Genomic DNA, 16,363 nt, shown 5'->3' with positions numbered 1-16,363 from the left:
CATACCATCCAATGTTTCAAATGTTTTGTGAAAATTGAGACTGGAGGGCATTTTCCGATTTGGGAAGACACTTGCAATGCTGCATGCAATTGTGAAGTATGATCGGGGGGTGCTTGCTCCTCTCATTTTATCAATGCAGTATAATACCACGCATGCGTGAAGACAACACGATTCTTGGCGAGAAGTACAATATCTTCAAAATAGTAGAAGGTAGACATGAGTCGAAGAAGAAAATTGACGAAAAAAGGAGATGAAAGTCGTGAAATGTTGACAAAAAAATTAAAGTGCAGTAAACCAACTGCAGCTATGTCCTCTGAAGTTTTTGAACGGGAAGCAAAATTGATTGTTTCGAAATTATCGAAAGAATTATCAAGACGAGGCAACGCAAAGGACTCTGCAGCGATGAAAAAATACCTGAGAGACCAATTCGAATTTTACGGTGTCAAAACACCAGCTCGGCGAGAAGTAAGTACGGAAATTTTGACACTTAAGGATAAATGTTTTGAAAGGAAAGATATAATAGATCTAGTCTCATTATTGTGGTCGTATCCTCAAAGGGAGTTTCAATACGTTGCTGTGGATTTCCTCGTTAAGAATCGAAAGTTAATCTGCGAGGAGCAGGCTCATTTCGCGGAAAATGTCGAGTTTTTCAAATCTTTGATAACAGATAAATCATGGTGGGACACAGTAGACATGCTTGCATACAAACTCATTGGTTTCCTGGTGAAGTTATATCCCGAGCAGGGTGTTGCTGTCATGCGCAATTGGGTGAGCTCTGACAACATGTGGTTAAAGCGAACAGCCATCTTACATCAATTGTGTTGCAAGCATTCTACCAAAGAAGAACTTTTGTTTGAATTCTGCAAGTTGAGATGTCACGAATCAGAGTTCTTCATCCAGAAAGCAATTGGTTGGGCCCTGAGAGATTATGCTCGGACAAAACCAGGCTCTGTTAAGCGGTTTTTATATGAAAATAAAAAGAATCTTAGCAGGTTAAGTTACAATGAAGCTGCTAAGCATCTTTCTCTGGATGGAAGATAATGTAATTGCAAGTGAGAAGGCAATTCAAATAATTTCCAATCCATTTCCGTACCACCAAACAAAGAATGACATAGACATGTCTTGGTGGTGACAAGAATTTTGCAGCAGAATTCGAAAGTGAATTCATACTGCATTGTGCACAAATTAATTTTTATTTTTGTTTAAACTACTGTTGAATAAAATCAAAATGAATTCAGTTCCTTCACATTTGGTTCTTTTTGGAGGAAATCCTACATTTAGTTTCTTTCAATGTCTGCATCAACGAAAAACTGTTTGATATCAAATGTTGTAAGCATTTTCAACTTCGTTCTCTGTGGATCTAATATTCAATGGATAAAATGTGCATTGTAATGACACGATCTGCTTTCATAATTGGTGTAAACATAGGACAATGATAGTCAATGCAAATGAACTTAGACAAATTGTCTCAAATCAGATTTCATAAGCAGATATTGAGATTTCATCCATCATTTGATGAATGCTCTTTGCATTTACACAAATAATGTTTCATTCTCAAAGATATCACTAAGTCATTAATTTGACAGATATATGGTAAATTTCTGCAGCATATTGTTGACAACTATAGGAAAAAGATTAAATCTTATTTTATTAAAAGCTTTATTCAAATTAAATTTTCGCAAAATACAAATACATATAAAAAAGAATATACAAAAATTATAAATTGAAAATCTCATTAAGAGGAGAATGTTTAAAATCAATAAACTTCCCAAAGATGAAGCTTGCAATATCAGTATCACAAAAATTTCATGACTAAATTAAGTGCTTTGATGCAAAGCTTTGCACTTTAATCCATGTTTCTGCCACTTGTGCCACATTCTGCAATCCTTTACACTTATCATATATTTCCATCACACTGTTATCTGTTCATTTTGCCTTTCTTTGAACTGCTAGGAGGGGTTAAGACACCAAATGTAGGGGATGGTGGACTGCATCTTGTTAAGGAAGAAATTTGACTATATTTGCTCTTGCGGATTGCAACATCGGCCTTGAAAGAAATATATGAACCCAGCAATGTCAGCTTAAGTCAAGTTGTCAAATTGAGAATGGAAATATCAACCCTACCATCAATGCCTTATTTGTAGTGTGTGTTTGAATATTTGCACAATCTTCAGCAGGAATCTGAGAGAAAAGTTAACCTGATATATCAAATTCTCATTTCACATTAAATTATTCATAAGCACAAGATTACAAGTACCTTATCAAAGAGTCTCACTTCAACCATTCCCTGTTCATGAACAGCTTCCGCAAATGGCCTCATCCACTGTATGCATGGATATAACTCTGACCAATCTATATCTATTATAGAAAAAGTACTTATTATAGGAAAACAATCTGCATGTCGAAATATATGCATTTCAATTGCATACCAGTAACTTTGACTATATCTGTTGAGACTGTATAATGCACTGCCGCTGCAGCCAAAATTCTATTTGGAAAGTCAATTGATTCCATATCTAATACACACAAGTCAGCAAGCTAAAAGAAACATTTTAATGTTAGTCATACAAATTTTTCAGGACACATAATGTAGTTGCCAGTAGTTCCTACCAACCTTTGCTGACTGCACAAGATCTTTACCAGAAAATGCTGGAGTTAGAAATAAAGCTGCCTTCTCATCTTGCTTGTAGCTCTCTAGTTGCAAGTATATTCTTATCCATGTGTTTATAGTGACTGGTGTCAACTTCCAATTTAACACCTAAATATATTTAAAAATTCAATGAAAATCTTTAAATGAAAAAGTTTACTTCACGAACTGAAGTGCACCTCTAGCATAACCAGTTCTTCTATTTGGATTTCATCCTCTGTACATGCGCCATCAGTTACATACGCAAACTCAGCAACCTTTGGAGGATAGATTTCTTCTAGTTTAGCAGCAATAAACAAGGCTGTGACTCCAACAAGTTGTAATGTCGATTTATGAATGTCTTTCTTAACCTTGAGATATCTGTCTACATAGCCTACTGCAAGATGAAATGTTTCTCTGTGTAGCCGGTACACCTCACAGACCTGGCAAATGAGAACAAGTGCAATGTCATACACATACAGTGGTTTGATTAGCATTTAATGATGATTAATGAAGACGTCCCCTAAAATCCAATTTTAGCAACTGACCTCAATTAACCAGTCCAGTAAAATAGTTCTCATCTTTGGCTGCAGTGAAGGATGCTGACTCATATACTGACCACATACGGGATACTTTTTATCTGTTTCTTTCAAGAATGTCCAAAAGTCATCAGAGTCTGCCCAGTTCAAAATGGGTAAAGGTGTCCTCGAATGACTGCCCAGGCATGAGAAATCAAGGATTGTGTGGGAAAATTGGTTGCACTGTGCAGGTGTGGAAGTTGTAGGGGAAGCTTGCATAGATTCAAAATTTTCTTTCTGAAACTGGTCGGTTTTTCCTTTGTTTTCATTTGTTTTCAACTAAAAAGTTATTCTCATGTTATTGAAAAAGTTATGACAAGTTGCAAATGTGGTATGAAAACTACCAGTAGACAATGGTAGGAAATGAAGGTGCAAGCTTGATGCTGAATAAAAATACCTGATTATAGAACTGTTCAACTAATTTATCCATGTATCATAACATGTAAAATATAATTGACAACCTTCCCCCTTATATAAGCATTGCTTCGTTGACATATTCAGATCTTTTTATTTTATACTGTAAGAGTGCTAAATATATAGCCTAAATTGACCTGCACTGAGAAGTCAGTGTGAATGAATTGACCGAGTTTATGCAATCGAAAAGATGGCATTTCTATGCAACCTTAAAAATGCCACACAATGAAATGATTTTATTGTGGTTCAAATTTAACATGTGGCCGATCATGGGACCGTCGTTAAACGCCACGTTTGCCCCAATGAAATAAAAATGTTGGCCATTAATCTCTCAGCAAGACGGTGCAAAGGATTAAAGTTTAAAAATTTTCGTTGTTCATTATGGAAATTACAGTATGGCGACCATAAATGGGCGGCAAATTGTTAGTAAGGGATTTGTTAATTATAAGCCTACGTTTTTATTTCCCTGACTTGAATCGCAAAGACTCGAATTCAATTTCTAAACAGAAAATACAATCGTGAATGAGAAAAATCCACCAATGATGAATGACAGGGCATTTGATTTCAAACCTTTCGCTTACTGCTGGTACGAGTTTCTCGTTCAACTTCGCTATTTTTTCTCGTCTTCAACATCGCACTGCAAGGTATATAAATAATGATTAATAGAAAAAATTTAATACACCCAACATAAATAATATCCGATAATACTTCAATGAAAATTTACAGCTGTGATGCAAGTATCTCGTTCCAGCTAAAATTATGAATTTCACGGCTAAGGGTTTGACAACGCAACAACTCTTCCACCAAACGGAGATACATAAAGCTTAAAATGTGTTAAAAAAGATCCTTTTTATTACCTTCTGGTCGTGCAGCTCATTGCTGTAGAAAAAAACCCCTGATATTTTACTAGTGAGGGTATGGAGCTAACAATGTTGCTCCCTCCTTTGTTATTAGTAAATCACTTCTGTAATGGGAATTTGTAATCGCGCTTGGTTAGCGCGGGTTTTTTTTCGGCCGCCAAAATTTAAACTGGTTGCGCTATCGTTTGACCAATCATAATGCTTGGCGACTTGCTAACGATTTCCGTTCACGATCAAGGCTTTGTTTACATAATTTTCAGTTTTTGTGAATTTCCGGTAGCACGTGCGGGTATTGTGAGAGGACAATTTGACAGGATTTACCTGATTTACGCACTGGTAAGGTTTTGCGAGCGAGTTCACTCACAATCTCACTGAATATATAAACGATTACTCAATATAAACTTTTTAATAAGCCATAGAGCATGTATCTTTTTAAATTGTTATAATCTTCAATTAAATAATACATAGGAAGTTGAAGTATTAATACTTTTGACTTTGACTTTGTAAGGTTAAAATGGCGGCTGTAACAGCTCTTTCAAGGTTTTCTCAGTTGTTTGGAAGGCGTTCTTCTATTGTTATTGGAATGATCCATGTGGACGCATTACCAGGTATTCTGCTGATAGTTTTTTATTGTTGAGTAGTCTTGATGAAAACGTGTAGATTGAATAGGAATGTTGATCATATAGTACTTAATACTTAAAATAGAATCATTAGAATGTGCACATGGTAGCTATTTTTATGACTTTATAGCCGTATAATGACGTAGAATTATCGAAAACATTGTCCTCGCGTTCTTTGTTTGGATATAAACTGCTGTACAAACTTTTGAAACTACTATTTTTTAAACTTTGGTATTTTCTTGTTATTTATAGTTTTTATTGTATTTTTATGATAGTACTAAAGACAATCCTTATTATGCCAACGTATCACCTCACCTCAGCATAGAGTAAATATGCAATTATTACCATCTACAAATTGAGCATTTTGTTTTATAAATTATTCCTAGGAACACCAAAGCATTGCAAATCAATATCTGAGATTATTCAGAAGGCATGTTCCGAAGCATTAATTTACAAAGAAGCTTCATTGGTATGTTATAAATTTTAATCTCTTTGTAAGTTTAGTACTATGGATTTTTCTGTTGAATGAATTAAAAACACAAAAATTATTTATAAAGCTTAATGCCTGCATTTTCCATAAAATATCCTAAAAATTACATACTGTAAACAATTAATATAACAATTAGAGGCTATGAAATTGTACACTAAGACCAGGTAAAGTTAACCTCTCATTTCAAAGGCAATTATCTACTTTATATTACCACCATTTGCAATTGAGCACTACCATGCATGTTTTCATTGTCATTAAGATTGAAATAAATCACTTAACATGAACTCATTAACAAACAAAATTTAAAAGGTAATAACATTTTCATTACGCAAGGTTCACTCATTCTTAAAAATTCACAATAGCCTATTTAACTGTGATGAAGATTCACACACCTTGTAAAAATCTGCACCCCTCCTGTCAAATGAGTATTGATTTGCCATTGTAAAAAAATAGTAATACCCACTCAATTTTGGTATTCCTTATATTGTTTATCACCAGTAGGATGGTGTTATCATTGAAAACATGCATGATAATCCATACATTAATGAAAATGTTGGACCTGAGGTCACTGCTACGATGACCGCTGTATGCATGGAGGTGAAGCGAACTCTTCCTGCAATGCCATGTGGGGTTCAAGTCTTAACTGTTGCTAATAAGCAAGCACTTGCCATTGCAAAAGCTTGCAACTTTGATTTCATTCGTGTGGAGGGTTTCATATTTTCACATGTGGCCGATGAAGGTCTTGTGAACTCATGTGCTGGGGAGTTGCTGCGCTACAGAAAACAGATTTCCGCTGATAATGTATTGGTGTTTACTGACATCAAGAAAAAGCATAGGTGGGTTTTATTTGAATATCACCTTATCATTATCGTTTGTTTATAAATGTAAGAACAATGAAGTAATTTAGCATTCTAATCAATGTTGCATTCATAATGTAATGGATATTTTTGAAGAGATGCAATTAGATTTTTCTTAACCATTCATAGCTCCCACATGATTACATCAGATGTAAATTTGATCGAAACAGCAAAAGCAGCCGAGTTTTTCTTATCTGACGGTGTCATACTTACTGGAACAACCACTGGTTCCCCAGCAAACCATCATGACTTAGTAGATATTAGAAAGTCTGTGAAACTTCCTGTTCTTGTTGGATCAGGTGTTACTATAGAAAACATACAGAATTACATTCAAGCATCAGCTTTGATTGTTGGCTCACATTTCAAGGAGGATGGACACTGGGAATCTGCTGTGGATCAATCTAGGGTAAAATCATTCATGACTAAAGTAGAACACTTGAGATCATTGAAGGATTTATGACAAATGATTTTTGGCTCACATTTCAAGAAGGATGGACACTGGGAATCTGCTGTGGATCGATCTAGGGTAAAATCATTCATGACTAAAGTAGAACACTTGAGATCATTGAAGGATTTATGACAAAAAATATTGGTGTGCTAAGAAATTATGTCAGTGTTTAGATTTTCTAGTATATAACTTTGATAGTTGACAAATTAACATTACGTTCATTCCATAAATGCTTGCATTAATGAATACTTCTGAACGCAAATTAAACCGTTTTTTATTGACCGCAAACATTTACATACAAAGTTAATTACAATGCAAACATTTTTTGCATTTTAATAAACTCATGCGTTCGACACGCAACTAGCACGCATACGGTGAATGTCGGGCGTAAAATTATTCAAGGCAGGCAGAATGATTTTTCGTCCCCTATTTCACCACAAAAATGTTTGTGTAAATCACATATTAGAACGAAGTGATCAAGTTGGAGATACGAATTAGAACTTTGAAGAAGTTCTTTTTTGTTTAATATGATACATGCAGCGACTCACGCTAACGAAACTATGCATATTTTAAAGTATTTTCCAAGATACGATCAATTAGTTGTCTGGTGTTCATATATCCTCAAACCACCAGCAATATGCCGATTTCGTACCACAAATTCACATTTTAATAAAATCGTTTTATTCACCGTAATTGGTATTGGAAAGGCTATCAATAATACAACGTGTGCATTTACGACGTATGTAAAAAAAATTAGTTATTTCTATGTGTTTTTTTTTATAAATAATCGTCCATATATGTAATATACACTATTTAAAATTTATTTATATACAGATATTCTTGTACACAGTGAGGGAAAACCCATATATCATTCTACAGTGACTAGCTTTTAAAATAATTATTATGCAAATACGTTTGTAAAATAAAAAGTGAAAAACCCTATTACGATGAAACGTGACAAGAAAATCTTACATATTCCAGTCAGCAACCTCGGTGACTATATACTGAAGAATATTTCCCCTGTTTACGGTCAATTTTCTTTTGTTTACGTCGGGAACGCGGTACGCTGATATGCATTTGGTTATGATTTCGCAATTTGCTCTTCCTAAATTGCTTTTTCCTTTGCTGTAAAACGTTTTCCTGACCGTTTCTCGCCAGCTTTTTGCCTTTATCCATTGCTCTTACGACTCTAAGCTGGACTCGGTTTTCTGCCGAGGTATGAGTAGACGGGTTCTCGGGGGTTTCCTCGGATGTTTCGCTTCGTTCAACGGCCAACCAAATATCTGCTGGTCCATCATAAACGGACATACTTGGATGTTCGATGAGCAAATTTTCCAGAGGACTTGGCGGTAGACTTAAACAATCGTCCTGGTTTGCATTGAAGCATGATGGAGGCGTCACATACCAACTTTCCTCTAAAACATCTACGGTCGTTGCCCTCGGCTCCGGCTCAATACATTGCAACGCGTTGTCGATTTTGACTGTAAAAAGTTGATTATAATACATAGCATTAATACCTATCGTATTGTATTGAACTTTTACTGTGTTTATTAAGCATTAAGTAGAAGTGCCTATGGAGAATTTAATATCGCCTGAATAAATGTATGTCGCGTTTGAGAGGGTCAGACCTGATTGAGTTTTTGGCTGGTCGTTCACGTCAACCAAAACCCATTCGTCTTCTTGTTCTGGTGCATTATCTTGCTTTATATCTGGCACTGTTTCATTTTCAGAGCCGCTTGACCAAATATAACTGCTCAATGTTGCCAACATCTCTTTTTTTCTTTCAAATTCCTAAAGTATAGCAAAAGATTTTACTGGAATTAAGGAAGAAAGATGATGCAATGCCAATCTACACTTCTTAAAAACAAACGCTTATAGCAAAACGCTAGTTTACTTTAAAAATGCATGCATAGTAGAGTAAAAGCATCTGAACGCCTATTTTTAAATACGAAAGAAATACTTACGATGAAGAAGACGCCCCAAGAAGTTATTTCTTCTATTTGTGTTTGTAAGCGCCAAAAACCGTTTTGCTAAAGAATATGCGATAATATGTGTCCTTTAGTCGTCGATAAGCTCACAAAAATGTGTTTTATCGTTATCTGTAAGTTACGAGCTGTTCGCTTCGTGAATATATTAGATATTTTTCTCAAATTATATTGATGGAGTTCGAAATATTTTAGGGCTTTCTACGTTCAACTTAAGACCGGTGACGATACACAAAAAAATTTCGTTTGACAAGGGTTTTGTTGACATCCTGTCAGTTGTCCATCAAAATAAAGCCATATATGGTATGGTAACCGCCCCCTTTTCATAATTCGTTCGCATCGGTGTGATGCTAATTGGTCAGAAACGATTGGATGGTTCATCCCAGCGATCTGGGAGAGGAGCAAAGGTCGTACGGTTGCCAACAAAGTATGTCTTGCTCTGCCACCTAAATTTTATTTGAATAAAAAAGTAATTGTGCATTTGACGCAAAAATGCTGCCCGTTGGCGTGGAACATCCTAAATGCTAATGTTTGTTCTGTTTCGATTCCAAGTTCACCTTGCTTTATTTTTCCAAGGTCGTCTACGAGACCATCACCCTGACAACTAAATTAGATAGTTAAGTCATCTGGTTTTACTGTTGGCATTGGCTGGCAATTCCTTATTTTTGTTCGTTAAGACAGACGCCTTCAGAAATCGTAAAGAGATTACCGACCAATACTGCAAAATGTTTTGGAACTGTTGGGATTAATGTTTTATGATAATTATGTAACTTCTACTGTGCTCTTATTTGATATCACGTGCACAGCATCAGTTCTCCTCGTGTTCATAGCAATATGACACAATATTGTTGGAAAAAGATCTTGGCTTATTATAATTCGTATTCCCTTTCAGGAAGAGATACTTTGCGTTTCAGCTGTGCAACAATTTTTAGTTGATTTTGCCCAACGAAAACTTGAAATTTAGAAAATGAAAGGAATTAGCAATTTTTGTTGCTAATGCTTTGCTTTATCATGACGTCATTAAGTATTTTTTAAATTTCCCTTTCTGGCAGCCTAGCGTGAATTATAACTTATTAACTGTGTTCTGTTGAAATATAGTTGATATCTGTTAAAAAATCAACTCGCGTTCTTGGTCAAGAACCGCCATCACGATATTTTGATATTCTGTTTCCATATGCGGCAATTAATATTGTATGAGCTTGAAAATCGAGGAATATGGCTATGTCTAGCAAGGAACTTAGATGTCTAAGACGACTGACGCATCAGTGATTCCAATCAAAAGAAGAACGGTTAAAGTTAATGTGAAGATTTACCTTTCCCAAGCTTTGTATGATAATATTCTTTGATCCATTTAGGTAGGGTAAAGACAATGCAATGTTCTTGTCTTTAGACAACGACGCATCGATAGAATAACGTCATTTTGTTATACATTTTGTCCAGATACAATCCGACATCTGACACCTTAGTGATGGCCAATAAACGTCTAAGTAAATGTAATTTGAAAACAAACGAGTTGGAACCTTTCGAGCATAGCCTTATTGACGAAGATGTTCACGAATTTGATTTAAATGGCGTGCTTTCACTGACAATTGATGACAACTTGGGTATCTACGATGAAATTGTTTTGTTATTATATTGAACACTTAAAATATTACTTGGCATGAAGTAGTGGATGTTGTTTCTGTTTGTTTTTGCTAATCAATTTGTCATTTCAATTTAATAGGAATGACTAGCAGTGAAAGTGTTGACTCTACATTAGACTCATCTGATGGTGAAAGTGACGATAGTAGCTATGGACTGCTTGAACCAATTCGTACATTAAAAACAAGCATAAAACGTGGACTAAGTATCTCAATTATCAGAGAAAGAACAGCGAAGGTGAACTTTGACATTGTGAATACAAGAATTGCAGGTCACCATAAACACGTGGTAGGAGGAATTGTACTCATTTAGAAAGATGTTGTAATGTATTTGAAACTATAAAATCTTATTCTTGAAACTTTCCATTTAGCTTTACACGCTTGTTGTGACACGAACACCTGGGCTTGACAGTGACAAGGCAATTGTTGAGAAAAGGTATTCTGAATTTTATAAACTCTACAAAGAGCTAAAGAAAAAGTACTCAAATTTAATGAAAAGCATTGAGTTTCCCGAGAAAAAGCTTTATGGAAACCTCAAGGGTACAGTAATTAGTGATCGTAGCAGACTTCTACAAGATTTCATTCGAAACATTCACGAAAGTGAAGAGATGAGAACTTCGGAAAATTTTAAGAATTTCTTTTACATTCAATCTCTACAGCAAGGCTGTAGGCAAATATCAGGTGGGAGATTTGAATCAGCTTTGAACTACTTCCTAAATGGTTTTCATCTTCAGCAAAAACTTGCGTTGGATTCAACTGATGAGGTTGTTGCAACTTTAGGTGGCATTGTGGAATGCTACTTGTCTCTTAAAAGCTTTGAAGAAGCTATTAGGTATAGTAATGCTGCCCTCGAGTTGATTGGTAATGACAATTCGAACAAATATTTGTTGCCGCTTTTACAAAGCCTTAAAAATACTTATACCTGGTTGGGTGAGGATGCAAGTTCCATTGAAAGGAGGTTAAAAGAGATCATAAACATGAATAATATAGAAATTGAGCATCTACCTTCATTGAGGGAACTGACAGTTAAAAGATTTGCAAACAAATAAGAGAGTGATCATTAGCTTGCTAAAATTAATATTTCATAAAGAAATAATTGTAATTGTACATATTTTGACATATTTTTCATGTCAATTTCTCTTGCATCTCAAATGCCTTCACCATTTAACTTTTCCAGCCATGGAATCATTTGTTTGATTTCACGATGCCAGTTCAACACTCCCTCAATTGGATTATTTTTTACATTTAGTTCTTTGAGGTTTGTACACTTTTGCAATGCAAGAAAACATGAAATACGTCCAATGTCTTTGTTCATGAACGGTTAAGAAAGTAATTCTGCAAATTAGTTATTAAAATGGCAAAAGAAAATGAACACAATATCAATAAGCACTGAATTTTCCCAACTGACCAAAGGATACTGTTGTTGTTCAGGGATAATTCTTTCAAATATGGTAGATTTAGACCTTGCTTGTTCACAATCACTTCTAAGTTATTGTTGTCAAGACATATCTTTCTAGCGCTTTGTAACATATTGCAGCCATCCAGACTACGTAGTCTGTTGTTTGATAAATCAATATCGGTCATAAGTAAGAGTCTATCCATATGATAAAGAGTTGTTAAATCCTGGAAATTATATATGATATGTTAGTTTTTAATTGCACTAGTTTTTGACACTTATATCTGGTTATTATCTTATGATATTGTTGTGCATTTAGTTATTACTTTATGCTCATGTTGTGCAATTGTACATAGTTATTACTTTATGCTCATGTTGTGCAATTGTACATAGTTATTACTTTATGTTCATTTAGTCTTCAATATAAGCTTATGTGTCTTTCATTTCTTAATTAGCCTCATGTTTATGTTGTGAATGTGCTAAGAAATAGCACTACAAAACAGTCGCATCAGCAGAAATTCATGTGCTTATCTCATCCACAATACTTATTTGCATTATGCATATGCTGTATATTTCATAGCATCTACTTCTCCACTAACATCAACTGTATACCTATTGTTGATAATACTATAGTTGAATGTCTGTTAACATACGTAGGTGAATGTCTGTTAACATACGTAGTTGAATGTCTGTTAACATAGGTAGTTGAATGCCTGTTAACATACGTAGTTGAATGTCTGTTAACATACGTAGTTGAATGTCTGTTAACATACGTAGGTGAATGTCTGTTAACATACGTAGTTGAATGTCTGTTAACATACGTAGTTGAATGTCTGTTAACATACGTAGGTGAATGTCTGTTAACATACGTAGTTGAATGTCTGTTAACATACGTAGTTGAATGTCTGTTGACATACGTAGTTGAATGTCTGTTAACATACGTAGTTGAATGTCTGTTAACATACGTAGGTGAATGTCTGTTAACATACGTAGTTGAATGTCTGTTAACATACGTAGTTGAATGTCTGTTAACATACGTAGGTGAATCTCTGAAGTTAAAATACTAACCATATGACTAAGTTGGATAACACGGGGAAGAAAATTCTGCAAAAGAAAATGCAGAGTAGAGCACGGTAATATAAGTTAGCAAAGTGTATGAATAGTGTTGGTGCAATGAATTATTTTGATGTTTTCATACTTGCTTGCCTTTGCAATCCACGAAATGTCTCTCAATGGTGTTTTCTAGTTTATATTTGCTATCTAAAGTTAAAAATTTGGACTGAAAACCTAGCTTGTTTGAAAAGAATGTAGGAGGGGAAATATCGTTGTCGCCCACCTAAATCATTGTAATATCCACGTCGATAATAATCAATTTCACTAAGTTTCTTGAGATAACCTTCAACTTCATTGCTATAGTTCATTGGATTAATGGCTCTCATCAATAGAACAATAGTCAGGATTGTCCCTGGAAATATAGCACAGGCAATAAATAACTGCTGAATATTGGTCACAAACCAAATCGCTTGTCTTTTGCATTATTATTGATAACATACGCTTGATCACATCTTTGTAGCTTTATAAGGCCCACCAAAGCAATGGGAGGAAACGATCCCGCCGGATGTCGTTTTTTATTTTGTCTTGCGAAACTTTCCGCCTGGTCAAAACGAATTTGGCTAACTGTATGATTGTGTCTCCTTTTTATTTGTTTCTCATAGTTTGTTCGGAAGAATAAAGGCACAAGTATGTGATGAACGGACTTTCGTACTATATATCATATCTCTACTAGATATAACCCTTATAAACCTTCTTGCAACCTTTTGCACCCTCATATAACCCTTCAGAACAACTGTTTTTAGGGATAACATTTACATTAGCAACACTCACATTTGTTATCTGGTTCCTCTTCCAGGAGGAGGCAACATGATTCCAGTTCGTTTTCGAGAAAGGCATGATGTACCGTAGTAAGTTCGGATCTGTAAATGGTTTATAAACAGACTTATCATATTTGTTTATAAAATAAAAGCAATAAAACGCGTACGCTGATTGGTCCTTAGCTGGATTTTCATTAGGTTTTGGGTTTTTCTAGGTCTATTAAATCAATCAAAGGGAGTTTGCAAGTCAATCATGAATACATGTTACAGGAAAATTTAAAACATTTGGTTTAACTTTATCTGTTTTATAATTACAGTACAGTCTTTATATCTTAGTGTTGTTGTTGTACGAAGCCTGGGTTACGTTTTCAACTGAATGTGAGTTTTCCAAGCGCAATAGGAAAGTTCCTATTTTTTCTTCACAAATGTGAAACTTCAGTATCTTTGACGTGACCTTTGTTTGACTGATTGTCCTTTTGCATTTTATAAGGTTTTTTGAAAGAATTGAAATTACTGTTCAGTGAATATAGCGCTATGAAGGTTTCGCGCTTGCAGTTTCTAATCTTGAAGTCTTACCATACACAATGACCTTTGTTGAAAATGCTTTATGCAATTTACCGTGAAAAGAAAACGTTTTGTAGTTGTACTATTGCTTTTACCTACAAATATGTGCGTCTTTGATCATATGCGTTTGCTATACCTTTCTGAAAAGTGCAAGGTGGTTCAGGGCTTTTCCTGTGAATACAAACGATTATTACCTAAAACTATAATCAGCTTCGTCATAGCAGGTTTTCCATCCTTCTATCTCTACTATATAGGATAAAACAAAGCGTTCGTATGTGTGATCATTTCACTTAGGTGATCTTCCTGACCAATTTTCTTTTCTCGCAATACACACAACAACCAGTTGTGGGCTACAAGACTTCACGTTACTTACATTCATTTACGTCCAAAGTTATGTTTACATTCAATTCATTATGGGTAACATTGAGATGGAGAGCATCTTCGTCCGAAACTTTCGAACTGGCTATTTGAGTTGAGTTAAAGAAATAACTTTCCTTTTCTCATGAAGTACATAATCATCACGGTGATTATCCAATATATAAACATAAAGGATATCCAAATGCTTGATGGTTGAACATTATTTGTGGGATTGTACCAATCTAGTGAGTCCTTCTCGCCATTCACAGTTAAAGATAGTGCTGAAACCACCTCTTTCTAACGGATGATAAAATGTACTATAAGGAGCTGAAGCAAAGGCGAAATACTATGACAATACCTTCACTTGTTTGTTGAACAATATGTAAACAACAAGTCTGTCGTTGTGCCGTCGTGCGTACGCTTGTAAGATTTTAATGTCGTTTTTCGCTGAAACACAAGGTTAGCGATATTTACATGGAAAAATGACGTAAGATTAGACCACAATAGCTACCTCTTCCCAGAAGCCATCTGTGATAGAACCAAGCGCTCTGGTCGTTGGGGTCAGTGAAAAACGCGTTCTGCACCAATTGAAATTCTTTGAAAAAACGTAAAGATTAGAGAGTTTACTCGAATTGGTGATTTGTAGTACGAGCCCATACCTTCTAGTAAAGCGTTTTCCTCGATTCGTTCACCGTCGTCTGCACTAGCTGGATGTATTTTTGGCAAAAGTTTACTGCGATAGTGCCATGATGAATAATTCGAGAAGTTTTCTCTGATCTTATCACTTGTGTATTGGAACTCCTTTTCGGCCGAAATCTGCGCTTGCTTCACCACAAAACGACGGTAATCCCAGCAGTGGACTGAGAAAATAAAAGTTGCAAAGAAGACGAGGTCACGTGATTATGGTCCATGCACAAATCGTGACTCGTCAGAGGTTAATAAATAAAGTATTAACTCACAGTTTCTTTCATCGTAACTAAGATAGACATTGCAAAGATGAAGTTCTTTCTTCCAGTCCGGCGTTGACATGAACAACATCATCCAGCTCCTGTGGTGCCATATGCCGTATGATTTTGGGTTCACAGGCAGACATCTTTCTAGAAATGCCAACTCTTTCAAACAGAGTTCTCTCAATTGCACACTTTCCCTAAGAAAAAAACGAAAACTTGCCACTGAGTGGGCGGATAGACGGTTCTATAGAGGACAAAGATCGCCTATCACCTTTCTTTCTTGAAGTATTCAAACATCTCCCTTCTATAATTCCACATGGTATAGAAATCGGGATTGGCTATCAACAACTGCTCGGTAAGATTTAGAGCTTCTTCGTCGAACTCTTCATTTGAACGCTTTCTGTTCACCGTGCTCGTCACATGTCGATATATCTCTAACTTCTTCTGTCGCTCCTTGCGTTTTGCTTCCGCTTGTTCTGCTGTTGTCCTCACTTTGAGACGACCATGCTACTTGCAAAAGGAAAGTTTAAAATTTCCTTAATCTAAGGAAACTAAAAATTGCTATCTGTTTCAGTGAAAATCGCGTAAAATGAAAATAAAATTAAGTTTACAGTCTCACCATTTTGTTTCCTTCGAGGTTTGAAAGATACTATATTATACCTGACCGCAGGCTAAGACTAAATACGGGGGGAGAGCGCTTTGTAATG

The 16,363-nt window shown here is 35.4% G+C and overlaps 6 protein-coding genes across 7 annotated transcripts; 3 read left to right on the top strand and 3 right to left on the bottom strand.

Moving 5' to 3' along the window:
* The first annotated feature begins 207 nt into the window (after nt 1-207).
* On the top strand, nt 208-1,246 carry LOC124437059. Its single transcript, XM_046987075.1, has one exon. The coding sequence runs from the start codon at nt 217-219 to the stop codon at nt 1,039-1,041; it is 825 nt and encodes a 274-aa protein (XP_046843031.1). The 5' UTR covers nt 208-216; the 3' UTR covers nt 1,042-1,246.
* Nucleotides 1,247-1,774: 528 nt separating this feature from the next.
* Nucleotides 1,775-4,613, bottom strand: LOC124437054 (G1/S-specific cyclin-E-like). Its single transcript, XM_046987068.1, has 10 exons — nt 4,476-4,613; nt 4,189-4,255; nt 4,073-4,117; nt 3,175-3,483; nt 2,827-3,069; nt 2,615-2,758; nt 2,430-2,538; nt 2,258-2,358; nt 2,125-2,181; nt 1,775-2,047 (listed from the first exon to the last, which is right to left on the bottom strand). Exons 1-10 carry the CDS (start codon nt 4,493-4,495, stop codon nt 1,919-1,921), a joined length of 1,224 nt encoding a protein of 407 aa, XP_046843024.1. The 5' UTR covers nt 4,496-4,613; the 3' UTR covers nt 1,775-1,918.
* Nucleotides 4,614-4,699: 86 nt separating this feature from the next.
* Nucleotides 4,700-7,181, top strand: LOC124436484 (uncharacterized protein F13E9.13, mitochondrial-like). Its single transcript, XM_046986411.1, has 5 exons — nt 4,700-4,814; nt 4,987-5,086; nt 5,485-5,567; nt 6,090-6,424; nt 6,575-7,181. The coding sequence occupies exons 2-5, from the start codon at nt 4,993-4,995 to the stop codon at nt 6,903-6,905; spliced, it is 843 nt and encodes a 280-aa protein (XP_046842367.1). The 5' UTR covers nt 4,700-4,814; nt 4,987-4,992; the 3' UTR covers nt 6,906-7,181.
* A 370-nt stretch (nt 7,182-7,551) lies between these two features.
* Nucleotides 7,552-9,129, bottom strand: LOC124436485 (tumor protein p53-inducible nuclear protein 1-like). Its single transcript, XM_046986412.1, has 3 exons — nt 8,858-9,129; nt 8,522-8,684; nt 7,552-8,374 (listed from the first exon to the last, which is right to left on the bottom strand). The coding sequence occupies exons 2-3, from the start codon at nt 8,661-8,663 to the stop codon at nt 7,875-7,877; spliced, it is 642 nt and encodes a 213-aa protein (XP_046842368.1). The 5' UTR covers nt 8,664-8,684; nt 8,858-9,129; the 3' UTR covers nt 7,552-7,874.
* Nucleotides 9,130-9,910: 781 nt separating this feature from the next.
* Nucleotides 9,911-12,365, top strand: LOC124436483 (sorting nexin-20-like). The gene is made up of 4 exons (XM_046986410.1): nt 9,911-10,233; nt 10,319-10,482; nt 10,602-10,807; nt 10,890-12,365. Exons 1-4 carry the CDS (start codon nt 10,208-10,210, stop codon nt 11,565-11,567), a joined length of 1,074 nt encoding a protein of 357 aa, XP_046842366.1. The 5' UTR covers nt 9,911-10,207; the 3' UTR covers nt 11,568-12,365.
* On the bottom strand, nt 11,579-16,317 carry LOC124436482 (geranylgeranyl transferase type-2 subunit alpha-like). 2 transcript variants are annotated; one of them, XM_046986408.1, is made up of 15 exons: nt 16,276-16,317; nt 15,928-16,163; nt 15,666-15,853; nt 15,366-15,566; nt 15,218-15,301; nt 15,065-15,153; nt 14,905-15,003; nt 14,723-14,816; nt 14,544-14,595; nt 13,799-13,887; nt 13,251-13,379; nt 13,113-13,174; nt 12,983-13,018; nt 11,937-12,141; nt 11,579-11,823 (listed from the first exon to the last, which is right to left on the bottom strand). In XM_046986408.1, exons 1-15 carry the CDS (start codon nt 16,276-16,278, stop codon nt 11,666-11,668), a joined length of 1,725 nt encoding a protein of 574 aa, XP_046842364.1. In that variant the 5' UTR covers nt 16,279-16,317; the 3' UTR covers nt 11,579-11,665. The 2 variants fall into 2 exon arrangements, with proteins under 2 accessions (XP_046842364.1, XP_046842365.1); XM_046986409.1 differs by having other exon boundaries at nt 15,928-16,166; nt 16,276-16,293.
* Nucleotides 16,318-16,363: the final 46 nt, after the last annotated feature.

This window comes from Xenia sp. Carnegie-2017, unplaced genomic scaffold, assembly GCF_021976095.1.
Source record: "Xenia sp. Carnegie-2017 unplaced genomic scaffold, XeniaSp_v1 HiC_scaffold_16, whole genome shotgun sequence".
Classification (NCBI taxonomy): domain Eukaryota; kingdom Metazoa; phylum Cnidaria; class Anthozoa; order Malacalcyonacea; family Xeniidae; genus Xenia; species Xenia sp. Carnegie-2017.
Note: the sequence above shows the minus strand (reverse complement) of the source record. Positions and strands in the feature narration are given on the sequence as shown.

Excerpts from the sequence above, each read along its gene's own strand:
- LOC124436484 (XM_046986411.1), top strand. The coding sequence starts at position 4,993 with ATGGCGGCTGTAACAGCTCTTTCAAGGTTTTCTCAGTTGTTTGGAAGG. Across the intron at positions 5,568-6,089 it reads TTTACAAAGAAGCTTCATTG|GATGGTGTTATCATTGAAAA; the intron begins GTATGTTATAAA and ends TATCACCAGTAG. Across the intron at positions 6,425-6,574 it reads GACATCAAGAAAAAGCATAG|CTCCCACATGATTACATCAG; the intron begins GTGGGTTTTATT and ends AACCATTCATAG.
- LOC124437054 (XM_046987068.1), bottom strand. The coding sequence starts at position 4,495 with ATGAGCTGCACGACCAGAAG. Across the intron at positions 2,359-2,429 it reads AGATATAGTCAAAGTTACTG|ATATAGATTGGTCAGAGTTA; the intron begins GTATGCAATTGA and ends TTTCTATAATAG. Across the intron at positions 2,182-2,257 it reads AAGTGAGACTCTTTGATAAG|ATTCCTGCTGAAGATTGTGC; the intron begins GTACTTGTAATC and ends CTTTTCTCTCAG.
- LOC124437059 (XM_046987075.1), top strand. The coding sequence starts at position 217 with ATGAGTCGAAGAAGAAAATTGACGAAAAAAGGAGATGAAAGTCGTGAA.
- LOC124436485 (XM_046986412.1), bottom strand. The coding sequence starts at position 8,663 with ATGTTGGCAACATTGAGCAGTTATATTTGGTCAAGCGGCTCTGAAAAT. Across the intron at positions 8,375-8,521 it reads CCAGCCAAAAACTCAATCAG|TCAAAATCGACAACGCGTTG; the intron begins GTCTGACCCTCT and ends AACTTTTTACAG.
- LOC124436483 (XM_046986410.1), top strand. The coding sequence starts at position 10,208 with ATGATAATATTCTTTGATCCATTTAG. Across the intron at positions 10,234-10,318 it reads ATATTCTTTGATCCATTTAG|ATACAATCCGACATCTGACA; the intron begins GTAGGGTAAAGA and ends CATTTTGTCCAG. Across the intron at positions 10,808-10,889 it reads CAGGTCACCATAAACACGTG|CTTTACACGCTTGTTGTGAC; the intron begins GTAGGAGGAATT and ends CTTTCCATTTAG.
- LOC124436482 (XM_046986408.1), bottom strand. Across the intron at positions 13,380-13,798 it reads AGAGGAACCAGATAACAAAT|GGACAATCCTGACTATTGTT; the intron begins GTGAGTGTTGCT and ends CTATATTTCCAG. Across the intron at positions 13,019-13,112 it reads TGGATTGCAAAGGCAAGCAA|AATTTTCTTCCCCGTGTTAT; the intron begins GTATGAAAACAT and ends TTTCTTTTGCAG.